The 19,183-nt window shown below is 43.4% G+C and overlaps 3 protein-coding genes across 6 annotated transcripts in view; 1 reads left to right on the forward strand and 2 right to left on the reverse strand.

The window, feature by feature from the left end:
* Positions 1–19,183, forward strand: part of LOC115458046 (multiple epidermal growth factor-like domains protein 11) — a 65,028-nt gene that overhangs the window by 2,271 nt on the left and 43,574 nt on the right. The window lies entirely within an intron of this gene.
* On the reverse strand, positions 1,287–11,825 carry TMEM52B (transmembrane protein 52B). 2 transcript variants are annotated; one of them, XM_030187826.1, is made up of 7 exons: positions 11,273–11,825; positions 10,789–11,031; positions 8,474–8,642; positions 7,884–7,927; positions 5,937–5,975; positions 4,067–4,236; positions 1,287–2,363 (listed from the first exon to the last, which is right to left on the reverse strand). In XM_030187826.1, exons 3-7 carry the CDS (start codon positions 8,552–8,554, stop codon positions 2,116–2,118), a joined length of 582 nt encoding a protein of 193 aa, XP_030043686.1. In that variant the 5' UTR covers positions 8,555–8,642; positions 10,789–11,031; positions 11,273–11,825; the 3' UTR covers positions 1,287–2,115. The 2 variants fall into 2 exon arrangements, with proteins under 2 accessions (XP_030043686.1, XP_030043687.1); XM_030187827.1 differs by lacking the exon at positions 10,789–11,031.
* On the reverse strand, positions 14,541–15,368 carry LOC115457443 (taste receptor type 2 member 41-like). Its single transcript, XM_030186857.1, has one exon. It carries the CDS (start codon positions 15,366–15,368, stop codon positions 14,541–14,543), a length of 828 nt encoding a protein of 275 aa, XP_030042717.1.

Below are 19,183 nucleotides of genomic sequence, written 5' to 3' on the forward strand. Positions count from 1 at the left end.
CACCGACTAAGCAACACAATAGAACATTCAAATAACAGAGATATGATGCTAATGATTTTCTATGTAGCTGAGGGACCAAGCGTAGATATAGAGATGGGGGCAAGATGGGTGGTACAGGGTCAGTTGGGATAAATAGATGGGTGGGCAAAATCTTTGTACAGTTAAACAAGATATGAGGAACTGGTCAAGGTTACAGGATGTTCAGCAAGCTAAGTCCAGGTGCGGAGTGAGTGTATAGTCAGTCACCACATGTATCAAAGGCTGTGAGAAGAACCAGGCTTTCATTCCAGTATGTTATCAATAGAAATCAAACAAAATAAAACATGGAAAAGAAAATAAGATGATACCTTTTTTATTGGACATAACTTAATACATTTCTTGATTAGCTTTCGAAGGTTGCCCTTCTTCCTCAGATCGGAAATAAGCAAATGTGGTAGCAGATGGTATATATATGAGAGAAACATCAAAGCATTACTTTGACAGTCTGACAGAGTGGGAGGGTGGGGGTATGCATGGGGACATCAAAGCATTTCATTGATATTCTAACTGGATGGGTGTTGGTAGGTGAGAGGAGGGTGATAAACAGAGAAATACAACTGTATGGTTTATAATGGGCTAGAAAACCCAGATCCTTATTAAGTCCTGTTTGTTGGGTGTCAAAATATTCAATCATTCTTACTTCAAAGGCCTTACGTTTCTGTATTGTTTTAAAATTACCTTTCAGTATTTTTACTGTGAAATCACTGGTGCAGTGTTCTGGTCTTGTAAAGTGTTGGCCCACAGGGGTGGGGGCCAGACTGGCACCGGCTATTTTCATGTGATGTCATTCCAGTATGAAATCACAACAGAGGTGAGGTTTATTAAGTACTTTAGAAAATGTGGCAGTGACAAGTCTGGCATGAATTGCTACAGATCTAGATCAGTAGGTAAGCCTGTAGGAAATGGCCGCCTTCTCAAAATTATCCGCAGGCATTTCATAGTCCCAGCATGCAGCTGTCTCTGAGATAGGTGTCCATGTGAGTGAAAGAAAACTTCCAAAGAGGAAAATTAATATATGTTGGTATTCTTTAGTTGCAATTTAGTAACACGACCTGCAGTGAGATAAGAACCTAAGAGTAGCCATACTGGGTCAGACCGATGGTCCATCTAGCCCAGTATCCTGCTTCCAACAGTGGCCAATCCGGGTCACAAGTACCTATTGCCAATCCCAGGGCAAGCAGTGGCTTCCCCCATGTCTGTCTCAGTAGCAGACGGACGTTTCCTCTAGGAACTCGTCCAAACCTTCTTAAAACCCAGATACGCTAACCACTGTTACTACATCCTCTGGCAGAGTTCCAGAGCTTAACTATTTGTTGATTGAAAAAACAATTTCCTCATTTGTATTAAAAGTATTTCCATGTAACTTCATTGAGTGTCCCTTTTTGAAAGAGTAAAAAAAACAAACCCCCCAAAAAACACTTTTACTGGTTCTACACTACTCTCTACTCCCCTCCCCCCACTCCCGTGGTCACACAGAAAGTCAGTGACAGAGCCGGGGATTAGAGCTGAGACCAAAAAAATCTCAGGGCTGATAGCCCATGACGGTTTGCAGTTTTAAAGCTGCTGACAGAGCCCAATATCTGGGTCCAATCCAGTCAACAGCTGAGATTGAATAGCCAGATCATCAGCCGCTGCCAGAAGTTATCCAAGTGCCCGGATAAAGTTTGGCTAGCTTTCTTTTCTGTCCTAACTTCATCCAGGCACTTACCTGGGTACTGGACTACAAATCGCCACCAACCGGGTAGGTCTTTGCTCCACCCCAGCATGGTGGTCAAAGGACACGTTCAGCAGAACTTTCCAGCAGGATTTAACCAGGTACAAACCTTCCTTTCACATATCAGGCCCATAGTATCACACGCAGTCAGTGACGTAGCTGGGGGTTAGTGATGAGGGAGATAAAGCAACTCCACATAGAGTCAGGGATTAGAACGGAGACACAGGGAGAGTCACGTCCAGAAAATTCAATGTACTGTACCTTAGGAGTGAGGCTGATTCCTGTAATATGTGCAAACCTAACCCTGTTAGTGAAAGAGCTGAAAAAAATATCTCTCCAGAGTCGAGCAACGTAGCTGGTGATTAGAACTCCCTGCTGTCTGCCTGCATTGGATTTTTAGCAGGTATCTCCTCTAGGACAGTTGCCAACTCAGGGGTTTTGGGGGTACTCCGAGCCACAGTGAACCTGCTCATGTGAAGGGCTTCTTCGTAGCAGGGAGGGGTCTCCAAACCAGTGGGCACGGAAGCCACTGGAGACAGCTGAGATGAACTATGGGAATGAGCCACAGCCAAGATCCTCCGGGCAGCTGGGCCAAAGACAGATTGAAGTGCTGTGGGAAGAGACATGAAAGAGTTAAATCTCGTGATGTACATCTTGAATAGCGCTAACTCCCTCTAAACAGAGGTTCAAAGCGGTTTAGCAAAAGAAGAAATTATAACCATTAAACTAAAGGAAAGATAACTGGAAGATCCACCTAAATCCAAAGGAAGGAAAAGGCAAAAATGTGGTGCCTGAAAACAGAAAGACAACTCCAAAATCTGTTTATATCTAATGCCACTAAAAGACGGAACGGACCCCCTCACTTTCAACAGTCCACGGTCAAATGAAAAAGAAATCGGATTTTAAAAAATATTCTGGAGCAGAGCAGTCAAACGTTATGAAAATTAAAACAGGTTATGTTGAGTAAAACTGTGGAATGCATAGGAAGCCAATGACGACCTGCTAACCCAGCTTCCAATCCCACATCTGCCACTGCTCTGCCCTTGCAGAAGAAAGTGAAGCACCGATATCACTTCAGCTGAGTGAATGACTCACAGAATTTGCAAAATTATTTATTTATACAGCAGTTGGATATAGAACGTATTGTAGGATGGAAAGGAATAAAGGTTAGTTATAGAGGGCCCTGGGTCCTACAATTATAATAGACAATTCTCTAGATTCCCTGGATAAACATCAGTGTGAAAAGATAGAAACGGAGAAAGATGTAGGCAGATAAAGACCATACGGCCTATCCAGGCCATCTACTCTCCCTCTCACTCCCTTAGAGATCCTATGGACTTGTCCCAAGCTCTCTTGAATTCAGATACTGTTTTCATTTCCACCGGGAGGCCATTCCATCAGGGGCGTAGCCAGACAACAGATTTTGGGTGGGCCTAGGCAAGTTTCTCCCCCTCTCCCAACCACCACCAAAAAATATCTCAGCTGGTGGGAAAACACTTCTTTCCACCTTGGCAGTCCGCTGCAGGCATGTGCTGAAAATTGAGCATGCACAAGTGCCAGTATTGTGGAGAATAGTGTTTTCGTTACCATCAGGGGAAGCCTTCAGCTGGCTGAGCTTGGGATCCCCACCAGCTAGCGCTAAACGTGTGGTACTGTTGGGTGGGCCTGAGCCCTAAATGGGTGGGCCCTGGCCCTCCCAGGCCCACCTGTGGCTATGCCACTGCATTCCATGAATTTACCCCCCTTTCTGTGAAGAATGAATTCCTCAGGTTAGTTCTGAGTCTCTCTCCTTTCACTTTCATCTTATGCCCCCTGGTTCCAGAGCTTTCCTTCAATTGAAAGAGACTCGCCTCTTGTGCATTTATGCCACATAGGTATTTAAATGTCTCTATCATATCTCCCCTCTCCCACCTTTCTTCCCATTTTGTAAAATCTATACATATCTTTGAGCATATGACAGTAGTTGCAGGGTTAGGTCAGACATCTTTGAAGTGGAGGCTTCCAAGATGCCCTGATTCTAGGGGCGACTAGCTGGGACACACAGAGCATGTAATGGGAGGAGGGGACTTAAGCGTATATGCCACATCTGACATTGGATCAAAGATTACAGACCCTAAAGGCGATCTGGGTCAAATAATATAATCCCCTGCCACAGGGTGGCAGTATAATACAAATGTACAGAATATTTGGACAGAACAGGCAGCAAGATGAACTCATTTGGAGCCATGATCCTTGCAGATCAGCTATTCATCCCACGGCTTCCACCAACCCTTGTTGAGCTGTGACCCCTGAGATCTGGCTTCTAATACTCACAGGTAATGGTGCTTTGGATGGTGCTGTCATGGTCGAAGGCAATAACTGTCACCTCGTAGGCCCTTGTTCCTGCCTCCGCTTCGGTCTGATACTGACGCAGGCAGCAGCATTTCACGCAGGCGCAGGTGATGAAACATAGTAGCAGGAGAATCCCAATCGCCACTATCAGCCTGCCAGGGGGAGGGAAGAGACAGAGAGGACAGATCACAGGACTGCAGGTGTCCGAGCACAGGGCCAGGTTGTGACTCCTCAATGCCACATTTCCAGTGGGTGGAAGATGAGAGGCTACCTACGACCAGTGGGATGGTTTACAGGAAAAGGACTGGAATCTCGTTAAGGATAGGGAGAGGCTGACTTTATTCTTCTGTTATCCAGCATACAATAAAAGAGGCCATTGTTCCACATCTCAAAAAAAGTGGGCCCGTGCATGTATGTGTTTGTGTGTCTACCATGGAGTTATTTTTCTAAGAACCAAGAACTAAAACAGAGATTCCTCAGCCTGACACTGCCGATCATTACCAAAAGGTTAACACTCTTCCCTTGTGCTCCAGGGATGTGCGTTCATTACCACACATTTGATTTGGTAATACGCTCTTAAAATTTGAGCGTGCGCAAAATTGGTTTAATAGACCGTAACCTACGAATTAATGTTCAAACAGTCAATTTGCCTGTATGATTATTTAAGGAGTTCTGATGCTGTTTTAGGGATCCTTTTACAGGAGTGGCCTAGTGGTTAGAGCGGTGGACTTTGGTCCTGAGGAACTGAGTTGGATTCCCACTTCAGGCACAGGCAGCTCCTTGTGACTCTGGGCAAGTCACTTAACCCTCCATTGCCCCAGGTACAAATAAGTACCTGTATATAATATGTAAGCCGCATTGAACCTGCTATGAGTGGGAAAGCGCGGGTACAAATGAAACAAAAAAAACCGCTACTGTCAAAATTGCCTAAGTGCTCCCTTGCTGAGGTCTTTCCTGTACGCTAAGGCTGTTTCCCATTTTCTGAATGAATGGCCATGTGCTTATGTTGCCATTAACAAAATTAGCACATGAGCCCTTACTCATATCTATTTTGTAAGCGGTAAGGGTTTTACACGTTAATCAGTGTGCGGCAATATGACTGCGTCGATTAGTGTAGATGTGCTCACACTCCACCCTCCAGATGCCCCCTCAGCCCCAAAATGTAATTTTTAGTGCGTGGGTAGCACCTTACTTTGGGACGCCTTAGCATGCCCCACAGGACATCATTTTAAGCTGCAGTGAGTGGAGTGGAACGGGTAGATGTGAATCGCTTGTTTACTCTTTCCAAAAATACTAGGACTAGGGGGATACACGATGAAGCTACAAATTAGTAAATTTAAAATGAATCGGAAAAAATGTTTCTTCACTCAGTATGTAATTAAACTCTGAAATTCGTTGCTGGAGAATGTGGTAAAAGCAGTTAGCTTAGCGGGGTTTTAAAAAGGTTTGGATGGCTTCCTAAAAGAAAAGTCCATTGGCCATTATTAAAATGGACTTGGGGATAACCCACTGCTTATTTCTAGAATAAGCAGCATAAAATGTTTTGTACTCTTTCGGGATCTTGCCAGATACTTGTGACCTGGATTGGCCACTGTTGGGAAACAGGATGCTGGGCTTGATGGACCTTCGGTCTGTCCCAGTATGGCAATACTTACGTACTTAGTTCTTAGGGCAGCTTGGTAAAAGGGCCTCTTAATAAGTTATTAAAATGCAAGGATAAAAGCCAAGTGAAACAAAGGCAAGCTGAAATGTTTTGGCCCGAGCACGTCCCTTCTCTGCACCCAAGACACTGTCCTTACCCAGGGATCAGTTGGAAACAAAATATTTAAATGAGAAGACTTTTGGCACTTACCATATGTACCAAAGGTTAACCCAGTCTGTTTTGGAGCAGCTGGAGGTGAGGAAAAGAGAGAAAATCAAATTGCTTATCACTTTCTTATCTGATCAATCTCACTTAACCTCTGACCATCTACCAACAGAAGCTTTGAAAATGATTTCTGAAAATATAAAGAGCTTAACCTGTGCAACATTCCCCCTTTGAAAATTGTCCCCCTGCACACGGAGAAAGGGACGGCACTAGTTCAGGGTTAGGGCGGGTCCTGCAAAGTAAATGGGCTAAAGAATCTCTGTGTGGTGTTTCCCTTTGAAACTGGACCTGCGAGAACCACATGGAAATTACCTTCTACGGTCCTGGAGGACCACAACCCAGTCAGGTTTTCAATATGTCCACAATGAATATGCATGAGATCTATTTGCATACAATGATTTCCAATCTTATGTATATTCAGTATGGAAATCTTGAAAACCTGACGCTAAATCTTGATTTCTCTCCATTGAGGGTTTTTATGTCCCTCTTTCAAGGGCTCGTGTACAGATTCTCTTCCTAGCCTGTTTGAATTGATCTGCATATCTTTTCCATGGATCACAATTTACCTCTAAATCAGCTATCGTGAACCGAAACGTTTTCAGTAATTTGTTTCCAGTGTAAACAAAATGAATCACTAAGATTGCTGTACTTATTATTTCTTTCTGTCTAAGGAGATATCTTTATAGAGCTTTTGGAAAGTCTACATGGAGGGGCATAATCGAAAGGGATGCCCAAGTTTTCCTGGGGACGTCCTCACAGGACGGCCCCGTGAAGGGGTGGGGAAACCCGTATTATCGAAACAAGATGGGCGTCCATCTTTCGTTTTGATAATACGGTCAGGGATGCCCAAATCCTGAAATTTAGGTTGACCTTAGAGATGGTCATCCTTAGAATTGGTTGTTTCTGATTTTCAGCGATAATGGAAACCGAGGACGCCCATCTCAAAAACGACCAAATCCAAGCCATTTGGTCGTGGGAGGAGCCAGCATTCATAGTGTACTGGTCCCCCTGACATGCCAGGACACCGACCGGGCACCCTAGGGGGCACTGCAGTGGACTTCACAAATTGCTCCCAAGTGCATAGCTCCATTACCTTGTGTGCTGAGCCCCCCAAAACCCACTACCCACAACTGTACACCAGTACCATAGCCCTTAGAGGTGAAGGGGGGAACCTAGATGTGGGTACAGTGGGTTTGTGGTGAGTTTTGGAGGGCTCACATTTACCACCACAAGCGAAACAGGTAGGGGGGGGATGGGCCTCAGTCCGCCTGCCTGAAGTGTGCTGCACCTACTAAAACTGCTCCAGGGACCTGCATACTGCTGCGAGGGACCTGAGTATGACATTTGAGGCTGGCACAAAATATTTTTAAAGTTGTTTTTGAGGGAGGGAGGGAGGGGGTTAGTGACCATTGGGGGAGTAAGGGGAGGTCATCCGCGATTCCCTCCAGTGGTCATCTGGTCAGTTCGGGCACCTTTTTGAGGCTTGATCGTAAGAAAAAAGGGACCAAGTAAAGTCATCCAAGTGCTCATCAGGGACGCCCTTCTTTTTTCCATTGTGGGTCGAGGACGCCCATGTGTTAGGCACGCTCAAGTCCCGCCTTCGCTACGCCCCCAGGAACTTTGGTCATCCCCGCGACGGAAAGCAGTTGGGGACGCCCAAAATCAGCTTTCAAATTATGCCGATTTGGGCGACCCTGGGAGAAGGACGCCCCTCTCCCAATATGTGTCGAAAGATGGGCACCCTTCGCTTTCGACAATAAGCCTGTTAGCCACATCTCAAGTTATATATCTAAAAAATGTAGGGTTGCTAAATGTGCTGATTGTCAACAGAAAAGCCCATCACACTGCTAAATGTAAAGCATGAATACTGCACAGAGAGGTGAAGAGCAGATCTTCATGAGAGCTTCATGCGGAATCGATCCTGTTACTCACTGCTCAGTGTTCTCACAGTCATTACCGCACTTCACTTGGGGAAACTAGGAAAGCAAATCACAGAGAGAGGAGTATTTGAGAAGTCTATCAAATAGAAACAAATGCAGGTGATTCTAAAGTTTGGAAAAATTCACTTTTTAACACACTTCAACGTTTGAAAGTGATAAGAGCACACTGAGAAGGCATTGGGGGACTAGGTGGTCTAAAGACTGAGCATAGGAACAAAGCCTTTCATTTTCACATATTCTTTTAATAGCCTTTTCTCAAAGAGACATTATTAATCCAAAGTATATGATTTAATCACCGCCGTCTGCTCAGAGATAACATTTCCTGGTCGCCCCACAGAAATTAGAAGAGGCTACTTTCCTCCAAGCATCTCTAGCTTCTGATGAGAAGATTTGAAAGTGTCCTCACACAGGTAATGGGAAGGGCAGGTCTCTATTAGATTTTGTAGAGTACATGACCTTCCCTATTCCCCAAATGAAATATGATCTTAGGTCACTCACACCGACAAGTTGATAGGTGGACCTTCATTTGGTTTCCGTCTTTCTTTTTAGAAACGCAAATTAATGAGTAGGCGACTGACTAACCAGAGAAAAGTAGATCAAGGCAGTCAGGATATAGGTGGGGTCTGTGCCCTTCATGGTTTTGCAGACCCTATGTAGTACCATCGCCTGTTGCTTTTTCAGTGTCCTCAACTGGGTTTTCTGAAGCAGGGATTTTGGTTTCGGTGTCTAGAGGTTCTTAGCAGTCGGCATGCTAGGAAGAGAAGATGAGAAACAGTACTTGTCTGGAACAGAATGAACATAAATACGCTGTAGCATTAAAATCACCCATAAAGGAGATGAAATGAGCTTTAAGAATTCATATCACCTGTGGTCGCTCTCTTTGTCTCTCACTTTCTGTTGTGCAGCTCTTTCTGTTTCTGTCTTTCTCTCACTCTCTTTTCCCTTTGTTTACTAAGCCGTGCGGCAATACCAACACAGCCCATTTCAAAGTGAATGGGCTGTGTTGGCATTAGTGCACCGCAGCTGCTAGCCTGGCTTAGCAAACAGGGGGGGAATCTTTGGTGCCGTTTTGCAAAGCGGCAGTAAGGCCAACGCAGGCTTATCACACGCTAATCTGGAGTTACCACTGGTGGAAGTTCCAGCCCCAGTTCGTGCCATTTTGTTTTGTTACATTTGTACCCCGCGCTTTCCCACTCATGGCAGGCTCAATGCAGCTTACATGGGGCAATGGAGGGTTAAGTGACTTACCCAGAGTCACAAGGAGCTGCCTGTGCCTGAAGTGGGAATCAAACTCAGTTCCCCCAGGACCAAAGTCCACCACCCACCACCCTAACCACTAGGCCACTCCTCCACACTTCCCGCGCTAGAGGAAATTGGCCCGTATTTTTCAGCTCGGCGCTAACCCGGCGGTAATCAGAGAGTGCCTTGCACTACCCGGTTACTGCCGGCTTAGTGTGGGAGCCCTTACCGCCACCTCAGTGGGTAAGTGCTCCCCCCCACTCCTCGCATGGCCACACGGTAAAAGCAATCTTACTTTTTGTTGCGGTAAAAGGACCCCTTTGTCTTTTACATTCTCTCTCTCTCTTGGAAACTTTCTTGGCTCAACAGTTTTTACAAGTGATAAGGAAGTATAGTGCTTAAAAAAAATAAAAAAGAACCTAATTTAAACAAATCCAGCTGCAGCTGAAAGGAAATTGGGTTCAATTTCAGACACAGTTCATGGCGTTTTTATTTGGTCTTGTTTGGTGGGTTTGGGGCAGGGCGTAGACAAGGTTTTCAATGAGTTGTAATAGGTTCCTTTGATGTTTACGTTTATCTTAATTCCAGCGCTTAATACACTGCTGTTGACAAAGCATCAATGTTTTGATATAGTCAGTATTTTATTTTGATTATGAATGTGGAATCGTAGTTCACCTGTACAATGTATTCCTAAGCACAATATAACATATTTTACTGTTTTATGTATTATGGATGTTCTGTTGTAAATCTGTTTATGAATACAGTGGAATAGATAGTTATTAAATAAATAAATAGTTTAGTTTTAGTTAAAAAGTTTCCATACAGATTTTCTACTAAACATAACAAGACAGTTTACAAAGGTAAAAATAAAACAAACAAAAATATGAATGATATAAATAAAACCCAATTAATCTGTAGATCTTGCTTCTCTATATATCTGTGTCTGTTGCTGTTGTTCACTCTAGCACTCTGATAGCAGAAGATAGGAACCTCCACTCTCAAGACAAATCCCTTCTCCACCACCACCAACTCCAGGCTCCGCCCTTTCTGCCTCGCCTCACCCCATGCCTGGAATAAACTCCCTGAGCCCATACGCCAGGCCCCCTCCCTGCTCATCTTCAAATCCTTACTCAAAGCCCCCCTCTTCAATGTCACCTTCGGCACCTAACCGCAGGAAATCTAGACTGCCCCAACTTGACATTTTGTCCTTTAGATTGTAAGCTCTTTTGAGCAGGGTCTGTCCTTCTTTGTTAAACTGTACAGCGCTGCGTAACCCTTGTAGCGCTCTAGAAATGTTAAGTAGTAGTAGTAGTATAGGAAGAACGAGAGGGATGAAGCACAATGAGAGAGAGAGAGTTCTATGAATAGATGGATTGTTTTCTAGACAAACAGATGACAGGAGCAATTATGAGTGTATAAGGGCTGGAAGGTGGATGTGTGGAAGAATGATAAATAGATGTATAAGGACTGATGGAGGACAGATAGGTGAAGAAACGATAGATATATAAGGGCTGATGGATGGATAATGATGACTAGAACTCTAAGGATTAAAGGATGGATAGGTATAGGCATATATATACTCTTCCCTTCATCTGGAAACCTGGACACTATTAACCAGCCCCCATATCTCCTACAAGCTCAAAGTCATCCAGAATTACCTTCAGAAACCTCTTGAGAAACCAGGAACAGGAGATCGAACCCATCAAAGAAAGGAACATTTTACAGATGCCAAGAAGTATCTTGCTATGAGGTCACTCTTTTTGTTGTTGGGGTGGAGGGTGTTAGCTTCCTTTCCTCAGATCTGAAATGGCCATGTGCCCACAGACGTCGGTGGGTTTCCAGAAGATCTTGATCTTTCTTTGGATAAGGGCTGTGTAGATTAGTACTTGCCTGGGACAGATCTAGTTGGAGAAATATGACCGAGAAACAGGAGTTGTTGTCAAAACGCAGATAGAAGAGAGCGAGAGAGGAGGAGGGAACATAATGATCCCAGAGAATATAAATCTTTGCAGACTTTCTAAGGGGTGTGTGTGTGTGTATATGAGAGGGAGATTAAAAATGAAGACAGAACAACACTAAAAGACATGCAGTGACTGAGAGATACACACACCATGCACTAAAACTCATAGACTGTTTCAATACCTGTTTAAGGTGAAGGTCATTCTTCTCACTCTGAAGGTTCCGGGGTATCTGAGCTAAGCAGTGGAGGGTCTAGTGAGAGCAGCTACTTCTGCACCAGTGTCCACCGTCCTTCCTTTCCTCCTCACAGCCAAGGATCCATCTTCCGGTGCTCAGGACTAAAGGACTCATCTCTCAGCCAACTGACTATGTTGTTAAGTTGTTCTACCCCTTGGCCTTCCAGGCTAATGTTTTGCTGTAATTACATGGGTCCACCACACCATTACACACTGTTCATGAATATTCAGGAGGTCTCTTGGGAACTGGCTGAAGTTCTGAGCCATGCACAGCCCTGTACAGCTAGTAAGGAAACAAGTTACAACCCGGGGCTGGCTGCGTTCTTCCTTCTTTTTGATCATCTAGCACTACTCTTACTTTCTCAGACTTGAATACTGTACGTGGCAGTGGAATTAAAAGGGTTAAGACTGAGTTCATGGTGCTGGATAAGTCTTCATACTAGTCTCCCTGGTGTTTTCCCTGTCTTTCATTCACTAGCTTTACTGTTTCCAGCCCCATTTCTCTGCATTTTACAACAGAAATGTTCAGACTGCTTCTGTCCAGCTCCAGTCATGCAAATTTCCAGCAGTTTTAATGTGATAAAACCTGTTTTCCAAGTTCATAATTAGCAGTAGCGTACTGTGCTGGACCCCCGGGCCATGGGGAGGTCAGAGGTTACAGAGATCTGAACGGCAAGGAGTTCAATTCAATCATGTTACCTTGTTAAGATTATAACTGTTCCATCATTGTTCTGGTGAAATATTAACCTTGGGATGTTAAAAGCATCTGATGGAATAAGTGAATTAATGGAGACATTTAAAAAGAAAAGGGCGAAATTCCTTGTAAAGGTCACTCGCTACTTCTGTCCTTCCCAAATATAGAGATGGGGAGAGAATTTAGGATCAGCAGTGGAAGGGATAATGATGCACTGATGAGAATATGCAGAATTAGGAGGGATCCATTGATACCAGCTTTAATATATGAGGGGGAGAACTGTTCTGCCTCTCACTCTAATTCCTCCAGGAGGTGACAAGCCCGGTCCGGTCAAGGCAGTCAGACTGATAGTGTAGTGAGAATTAGGAAAGAAGTGGGTAAGAGTATTATTGCACCAAGCTAGGATAATCTGGTCAGATATCAACCCAAGAAGATTATAGAGAAATAAAAAGGGCATAAAAGAGGAAATGGGTTGATTAAAAGGCTGAACATTTTAGGGTGATGAAAATAGACCCAGCAGGCTGTGAGTCCAGTACCAATGAAGTCATAGCAGAAGCACAGACACTCATATGACTAGGTCTGTCTGGCAGGCTGTGCAAGAGACTTAGGAGGCTGAATAATCCAGTACTGTAATTTATTATTTATATTTTAACATTTTAATCCACCTATCTCAAAACCTAGGCAGCTAACATACACTGTAATAAAACAAATTGGCTAGCCAAGCCATTAAAATGCACTGGATAGATAATCAGACGTCTAAAAGGGACATAAATGTATGCCTTCCCTTACAATGCAGAGAGGATCTTAAGGAATGAAGGCAAAAAGAAATCAACCTGTAGGATAACCTCCACACATTACTGAAAGCGCAGGCGGGGTGGAAGCTCAATTTTCGGTTTTTCATAATTCAAAGAAGGGACCTGTGTTTGATCTTGACAGTTGCCTATATAATAGTATTGTTGAATACGTCATATATTGCTGACTATAAAAGGTAGAAAATGAAAAGATGGGCTCAGTGGTCAATTTTCTCAATGGAGTGGAAACGAAATCAATAGGCAGGGAAGCAGATTTACAGATGGTGCTAATTATTGAAAGTTGGTAGATTGCAAGTGGATTGTGAAGATTAGAACCACGGAAGACTAGGGGACTGGGTGAATATATTGCAGATTAAATTTCATGTGGATAAGTTGCGAAATGATGCACAAAGGGGAAAAGGTACACAATGCTGGATTCTACATTAGAAGTCACTCAGGAAAAGGATCTGGGTGTCATTGTGGGTAATACACTGACGTCATCAGCTCAAGCAAATAGAATGTTAGGCGTTATTAGGAAATGGGGTAAAGAATATCATTTCGCCTCTAGATCTCTCCATGATGCAACCAAATCTTGAGCACCGTGTCTAGTACTAGTAACCTCATCTCAAAAAAGATAAGGCGTAAGTACAAAAGGGTCAGAGAAGAGGGGATAGAACAGCTTCACTATGGAGAATGGTTAAAGAGGTTTGGACTCTTCAGTTTGGAGAAAAAAACTGACGGTGAGGAAATACAACAAGTCTACGAAAACCTGAGTAGGTAGAGCCAGTAAATAGGGAATTGCTCGTTTACCCTTTCAAATAATGTTAAGACTAAAGGATGCTTCATGAATTTAAAAAATAATTGGAGGAAGTATGTTTTACTCAATGCACAGTTCAGAGTGGTGGGATTCTTTATTGAAAAATGTGATAAAGCAATTAACATAGCTGGATTTAAAAAGTGTTTAATCAAGTTCCTGGAGGAAAGGCCAATAAACGTTTATTAGCTAGGGAAGAGTACGCACGGTTGATGGAAAACAAAAAGTGCAAAATTTTCGTTTGACAGCATAAAGTGGCATGAGAAATGTTAACATTTCCTATGTCGTTTCAAATGAATGTACATCCCTATTATTAGCCAGGTAGACTTGGGAAAACCACTGCTTATCCCTGGATGTAAGTTACAAGGAACAGAGCTGTTCTTTGGGACCTGGATTTGCCACTGTTAGGCACAGGATACTGAACTTGATGGACCTTTGTTCTGATCCAGTATTGCATTTCTTGTGTTCTTATTGACCCAACCAAAGGTACCAACATTGCTTTTCAAGGTAACGCTATTTACAAGTGACTTAACGCTTAGGTTTATTTATTTATTTTTTTGTTACATTTGTATCCCACATTTTCCCACGTATTTGTAGGCTCAGTGTAGCTTACATAGTACCGGAGAGGCCTTTGCAGGCTCCGGTGTGAACAAATACAGGGTGATGTTGTGGGTAGGTTTATAATTTATAAAATAACCCGCCTTTACCCAAGGTGGGGGTACAAATCACATTCATAATCAAACAAAAATAAATATCCTACAAATACATACTGAGCCATAAAAACAAACAAATCAACTGAAAAACTAGCAAACACTTAAGGCAGTAGCATTAAAACAATGGGCAAGAATTGGGTGATGTGTATTACCCAGCATTTAGCCCTGTCAGATACCATAGCCCCATCCCAGCATAAACCTACTCAGGCTTCTCTTCTACAACAACGTTTTAACAGGTGGAATATGTCAGTAAGGCCGTTGTTCAGTCTGCGGCTCCTCAGGATCAATATGATGGGGCTCAGTGCATAACCAACAATGCTAACAATTGTAAAGACAGCATCCAATATTATTGTTTCATTGCTTCCTCTTGAAACCCAGATCATCAGCACCACAAAGCAGATGAAGTAGAGGATAAAGAGAGACATCACCGTCTTGGCTGCACCAAAGTGGGCTTTCAGGTGGAGGTTCTGCAAGCTGTCTAAATTCTTCATCCGTTTCACGTGCTTAGAGAGTGAGGCAAGGATGGCCATGGCTGAGAAGAAATAAATTATGAAGCCTAAGACACAGAATGTGAAATAGATCAAAAATGCACCTGAAAAACGAGAAACAGAAGACACATTGTTAGAAACATTGGCTGTTAAGTTCGTGTAAGACTCAATAAAGGACCTACAGTCTACTGGGATGCTGATGACCAAGGATGATAAAAAGGTTCCTGGAAGAATCCAAGGCACCATCTTGGGGAACGTCATCTTTAGCAGGAGGAACACTGGCTGTTGGTAGTTGACAATCTTCACACAGAAGTAGAGGCAGAGCAAGGTTGCAAACCAAATATTGGAGGACTGCAAGGTAAGCCAAAGAATTAAAATTGTGTTGAAGATGTGATCCTGGAATAATATGCTTCTCCAGAAGTAGTAGACGAAGCAGTTCAAAACTGACAGACACTGGCAGATGATGTTGCATGCCCCAAGACTGGAGATAATGAGGTCATCTGGATTAAGATCTTGGCGCTTGACCCAGTGCTTGATACTCATTGCAATGATAAATACATTGCACAAGATTGTAGGTATGCAGGTAACCCCAGACCAGGTCATCAGTATGTAATTCGTTATTAACATTTCTGCTGTCATCTCCTGGGAGAATCCCTGGTGTTGCTTCTTCTCAGGCGCTAGACCTCTCTTGTGTTAGTGGGTTTATTGGTCTCTGGTATTCCCCTGGGTGACTCTACAGCCTCTGTTGCCAGCAGTCTCTGCTCTTCTGTTTTAGACAGATGCTTTATCTCTGTCGGTTGTATATGTGGTCTACAGATAGCTCAGTTTGTTGTTTTTACGCATGAAGGGTTCACTTAATGAGATGCAAATTCTAATAGGACTCTGTTTGTGTCCACTTTCACCTGACATCCTTGCATATGGAGTTGCTCCAGACTGGGTGACTGAGCTTCATGTCTCCTGGATGGGCTAAATTAGTAGCATCACAGCAAAAGTCAGTCTTAACCATTATTTACAGGGAAAAGATATTCAAGCCTGATGACCAATGAGTGCAGTTTTCAAATGCATTGAAATTGAGCCTAATGATTAGTGCAACTGCCTTCAGCTCAAATTTGGAAAATATGAGTATAATTTAATGTAAAATCTACATTTCCACAGGTAAAATATGTGAATTCAGAATATACATTCTAGAAGATCTGCAGAGAACAAGGTGTATAATCGTATAGATGAAACAGAGGTTGGCTTAACCCCTGCTGTTAGAAAAGAAATTTAAAAAAAAATGATTTCTAAACATGTATAACTTGGCAGTTCTTCAATGTCCCCGGAAGGATTCAGTGGCGGATCATTTTTAGTTGATTTAGTACAAGTTTGAAACTTGTCAACGATAGCTGCAGTCGAGGCCTCAGCTCAGGTTTTGTCTGTCTGTGTAGCTGTCATATGCAGTCACGATTCAGTGATCTTATAAACAATCTGGCTAAAATGGAGAGTATTTAGTTTAATCCACTTAACCATCAAATTCAAGGCAGAGAAGAATCATACGTTATAAGCAGGTACTTTCCCTGTCCCAGGAGGGCTCACAATCTCGGTTTTTGTACCTGAGGCAATGGAGGGTTAAGTGACTTGCTCAAGGTCAGCAAGTGGATTTAAGGTAGGTTAAACTCAGAGTAAAGGACTAAATAATAACCACTGAAGATTTTCAAATTCCCTTCCAGAAACAGGGAACAGCTTTCCAGACCTGCCAAGTCTCCCAACTCCTGCACTCTCACCAGGGAGCCAGGATCTCCTGCTAAAAGCCTCCCTTTCCAGTGACAGAAGGAAATACCTTCATAAAATGCAATCTTCAGCTGCCCCTAGAAGGGGAGACTACTTCTGGTGCCCCTGGCTGTAAGCCAACGTGTGCTGGGGCGGACCTGTGGGTGGGGCTGGGCAGAGCTATGGGCAGGCCCTAAAACTCCCGCTTGGAAAGTCGGCCTCCTTGGCAGCACTGGGTTTCTGCATCCAGAGTTACCAACTGACTCCAGTTCAATAGGGACAGCTTGATCTGGTCCTGGTTTAGTCTCACTTGCATTCGGAAACTTGTAGTTCCAGCATCAACGGAGAAGGCCTGATAAATGAGAAAGGTTTATAAAGATCTCACATTCCCCAGTGCCTTAATTGACCAAATGACCACTGGAGGGATTGAAGTATAACCCCCACTTACTCCCTCATTGGTCACTGACCCCTTCCCAGCCCCCTAAGATGTGACAGTGACAGTACATACCTGGCTCCATGACAACATCATATATGATGGCCATTCATATTAGAGCAGAAAATGGGTCCCTGGAATAGCGTAGTGGTCAGTGAAGTGGACGGTAGAGAGGGGGATCCAGGCCCATATCCCACTATAACTGTTATTCTTGAGGTGGAACATGTGAGCCCTCCAAAAACACTAAATACCTACTGTACCCTTATATAGGTGACACCTGCAGGCATAAGGGCCGTTGTAGTGGTGTACAGTTGGGTACAGTATGTTTCTGGTGGGTTTTGCAGGGCTCACCGTACAATATAAGGTGGTAACGGTGAGATATGTACCTGGGACCTTTTATGTGACGTCCACTGCAGCGCCCCCTAGGGTGCCCCATTGCTTTGCTGGGATGTCTGTGTGGCCAGTGTACTAAGAATGCTGCCCCCCCCCCCCCATACATACCAATGGCTTGTTTTTGCGCGTTTTTCCCTTGGACTTTTTCTTTTCGAAAATGGTCCTAAAAGATGGACGTAACTATGTGCAAATTTATCTAGCAAATGGCCATTTTTGAAACAAAAAGTTGGATGTTTTTCTGGTTTGAAAATGACCGTGTTTGCTACTGGATGTTTGGACGTTAGACCGTGAGCAACACAAATCGAATTGGGCAAGGCAACTTGCTCCTGATGAAGCTTTAAGTAGTGAAATGGGCAGCTCCGTTGAGCCTGGTATAAAATAAGCTACTGGTTTTGTCTTTTTTGCTCTTGCAGCCATTATGAAAGTAGTTAATGAATATATGATTAAAAATTTAAAAAAGAGGAAATGCTATGAAAATGTTATATAATAAAAAAAATAGGTATAAAAAAATCATTTGGAGGTTTTTTGACCAATGATTGTGTTCAGTCACTGTATAAGAGGACTGGGGCCGCTACTGAGGTCTTTTTCCTTCATTTAGGTTGAAGAAGGGTTGTATATTCAGTACAGGGTGTGATCCTCACTGTGGGTATTCCATCTAGCGGTGTGTGCTTGGGGGATTTTTTAAGTACATTGATTTCTTGATGAATGATAAATGTGCAAATGAGTTTTCCATCCTGATCAGGGGTCCCTGGCTGGAATATTCTATTTGTTACAAAGAGCAAGACTTGAATTCATAGCAATAGTACTACTACTACTTATCATTTCTATAGCGCTACTAGACGTACGCAGCGCTGTACACTTGAACATGAAGAGACAGTCCCTGCTCGACAGAGCTTACAATCTAATTAGGACAAACAAACAGGACAAACAATAGATAAGGGAATATTAAGGTGAGGATGATAAAAAAAGGGTTCTGTACAAGTGAATAAGGGTTAGGAGTGAAGTGGAGGAGTGGCCTAGTGGTTAGGCCGGTGGACTTTGGTCCTAGGGAACTGAGGAACTGAGTTTGATTCCCACTTCAGGCACAGGCAGCTCCTTGTGACTCTGGGCAAGTCACTTAACCCTCCATTGCCCCATGGAAGCCGCATTGAGCCTGCCATGAGTGGGAAAGCGCGGGGTACAAATGTAACAAAAAAAAAAAAAGCAGCATCAAAAAGGTGGGCTTTTAGCTTAGATTTGAAGACGGCCAGAGATGGTGCTTGACATACCAGCTCAGGAAGTCTATTCCAGGCATATGGTGCAGCAAGATAAAAGGAACGGAGTCTGGAGTTAGCGGTGGAGGAGAAGGGTGCAGATAAGAGAGATTTACCCAGTGAACAGAGTTCTCGGGGAGGAACGTAGGGAGAGATGAGAGTGGAGAGGTACTGAGGAGCTGCAGAGTGAATGCACTTATAGGTCAATAAGAGCTTCAACACATTCATGGATGGCTATGCTGGAAGCTATGAATTAAAGCCTTACTGTTTGTACCTTAATGCAATATTCTGGATAGAAACCTGTGACCAGGATGAGTGCAGATGTACACATTTCCCATTCACTGCCCTCTTTTCCAAGTACTGTAAAAGGCGAGGATCTTTACTTCGGAAGGAATTCTATACGGGGTCCAGGCTGATTCAGTTTAGTCCGCGCCAAGGACTTATACAAATAATCTGGCTTTGATTAATAATGTGAAGTGTAGAACTTATGTAAATATATTTGTTATGCAAATTATATATGCAAAATGAAT

This window comes from Microcaecilia unicolor, chromosome 14 (assembly GCF_901765095.1).
Source record: "Microcaecilia unicolor chromosome 14, aMicUni1.1, whole genome shotgun sequence".
In the NCBI taxonomy this organism is placed as follows: domain Eukaryota; kingdom Metazoa; phylum Chordata; class Amphibia; order Gymnophiona; family Siphonopidae; genus Microcaecilia; species Microcaecilia unicolor.